A 2500-nucleotide genomic window follows, 5' to 3' on the forward strand; every position below is an offset into this window, starting at 1 on the left:
GAGAGACAGGTCAAAGAGAGAGAGACAGGTCAAAGAGAGACAGACAAGTCGGAGAGACAGACAGGTTAGAGAGAGAGAGACAGGTCAGAGAGAGATAGACAAGTCGGAGAGACAGACAGGTCAAAGAGAGAGAGACAAGTCGGAGAGACAGACAGGTCAGAGAGAGAGACAGGTCAGAGAGAGAGAGAGACAAGTCAGAGAGAGAGAGACAGGTCAAAGAGAGACAGACAGGTCGGAGAGACAGACAGGTCAGAGAGAGAGAGAGACAAGTCAGAGAGAGAGACAGGTCAAAGAGAGACAGACAGGTTGGAGAGAGAGAGACCGGTCAGAGAGAGACAGACAAGTCGGAGAGACAGACAGGTTAGAGAGAGAGAGACAGGTCAAAGAGAGACAGACAAGTCGGAGAGACAGACAGGTTAGAGAGAGAGAGACAGGTCAAAGAGAGACAGACAGGTTGGAGAGAGAGAGACCGGTCAGAGAGAGAGAGACAGGTCAAAGAGAGAGAGACAGGTCAGAGAGAGAGAGACAGGTCAAAGAGAGAGAGACAGGTCAGAGAGAGAGAGACAGGTCAAAGAGAGAGAGACAGGTCAAAGAGAGACAGACAAGTCGGAGAGACAGACAGGTTAGAGAGAGAGAGACAGGTCAGAGAGAGATAGACAAGTCGGAGAGACAGACAGGTCAAAGAGAGAGAGACAAGTCGGAGAGACAGACAGGTCAGAGAGAGAGACAGGTCAGAGAGAGAGAGAGACAAGTCAGAGAGAGAGAGACAGGTCGAAGAGAGACAGACAGGTTGGAGAGAGAGAGACAAGTCAGAGAGAGAGAGACAGGTCAAAGAGAGAGAGACAAGTCAGAGAGAGAGAGAGACAAGTCAGAGAGAGAGACCGGTCAAAGAGAGACAGACAAGTCGGAGAGACAGACAGGTCAGAGAGAGAGAGAGACAAGTCAGAGAGAGAGAGACAGGTCGAAGAGAGACAGACAGGTTGGAGAGAGACAGACAGGTCAGAGAGAGAGACAGGTCAAAGAGAGATAGACAGGTCGGAGAGAGAGACAGGTCAGAGAGAGAGACAGGTCAGAGAGAAAGAGAGGTCAGACAGACAGACAGACAGACAGGCAGACAGACAGACAGGCAGGCAGGCAGACAGGCAGGTAGACAGACAGACAGACAGACAGACAGACAGACAGGCAGGCAGACAGGCAGACAGACAGACAGGCAGACAGACAGACAGACAGACAGGCAGACAGACAGACAGACAGGCAGACAGACAGGCAGACAGACAGACAGACAGACAGACAGGTACCGTGCTGTGTGATGTGGGAGATGCAGCGCTGCACAGCCGGTGGTACTGAACCTCTCGACCTCTCGTCCAGCAGCGGATACAGAGACTGATGAGCTGCGCTGTGATTGGCTGCAGAGGGACACTGTGCTGCGCTCTGATTGGTTAGAGCACTCTGCAGGTGGTCGAACCAGGATTGACAGCTGTGCTGCTCCTCGAAACGCAGCGACACACACCTGCGCAGAGATTCTACGTGTGAGGTCACAGACATACCTGTACTAAGCTCAGCCAACCACAAGACAGGAAACATGATACTCTACTCAGCCAATCACAAGACAGGAAACATGATACTCTCCTCAGCCAATAACAAGACAGGAAACATGATACTCTACTCAGCCAATCACAAGACAGGAAACATGATACTCTACTCAGCCAATCACAAGACAGGAAACATGATGCTCTACTCAGCCAATCACAAGACAGGAAACATGATACTCTACTCAGCCAATCACAAGACAGGAAACATGATACTCTCCTCAGCCAATCACAAGACAGGAAACATGATGCTCTACTCAGCCAATCACAAGACAGGAAACATGATACTCTACTCAGCCAATCACAAGACAGGAAACATGATGCTCTACTCAGCCAATCACAAGACAGGAAACATGATGCTCTACTCAGCCAATCACAAGACAGGAAACATGATGCTCTCCTCAGCCAATCACAAGACAGGAAATGTTATTTAATGTAGACAGAAACTTTTTACCTGTCTGCTGTTGCCATGGTGATGGTGTTTTCAGATGGATCCATTTCTGAAAGAGATGTTTCACATTTCAGTCCGTCTATTTTTAAAAGCATTCCCCACCTGTGTGTGTGTGTGTGTGTGTGTATGTGTGTGTGTTACCGTGGCGACTGAGCATGCTCAGTTCCATCCTCAAAGTCTGCTGTGTGTGTTTGTGGGCGGGATGAATGCTGACTCCGCCCTCCCACAGTATCAACCAGGCGTCACAATGACTCGAGGCTCCGCCCACTTCAACCACACACACTTTACTAACAGCCGAGGCCCCGCCCACCTCTGCATAAGACACGCCCCCTGGCAGAATCACCTGGAAACAAGAACGCAGGTTACATCAAAAACTGAATGTTTAAAACTGAACCCTGAAACACGTCTGACGTAAAAACGTGTCCAAAAGTACTCGATGATCAGATACAAAGTAATACGA

At 49.6% G+C, this 2500-nt stretch overlaps 1 protein-coding gene across 1 annotated transcript in view; it reads right to left on the reverse strand.

Annotated features, from left to right (window-relative positions):
* LOC121910426 (arf-GAP with Rho-GAP domain, ANK repeat and PH domain-containing protein 1) overlaps nucleotides 1–2500 on the reverse strand; it is a 30103-nt gene that overhangs the window by 6880 nt on the left and 20723 nt on the right. The window contains exons 20-22 of the mRNA XM_042431650.1: nucleotides 2182–2383; nucleotides 2044–2089; nucleotides 1299–1510 (exon numbers count right to left, since the gene is read on the reverse strand). Of these exons, the coding sequence (XP_042287584.1) occupies nucleotides 1299–1510; nucleotides 2044–2089; nucleotides 2182–2383 (460 nt within the window). The remainder of the gene's footprint in view (nucleotides 1–1298; nucleotides 1511–2043; nucleotides 2090–2181; nucleotides 2384–2500) is intronic.

This window comes from Thunnus maccoyii, chromosome 13, assembly GCF_910596095.1.
Source record: "Thunnus maccoyii chromosome 13, fThuMac1.1, whole genome shotgun sequence".
In the NCBI taxonomy this organism is placed as follows: domain Eukaryota; kingdom Metazoa; phylum Chordata; class Actinopteri; order Scombriformes; family Scombridae; genus Thunnus; species Thunnus maccoyii.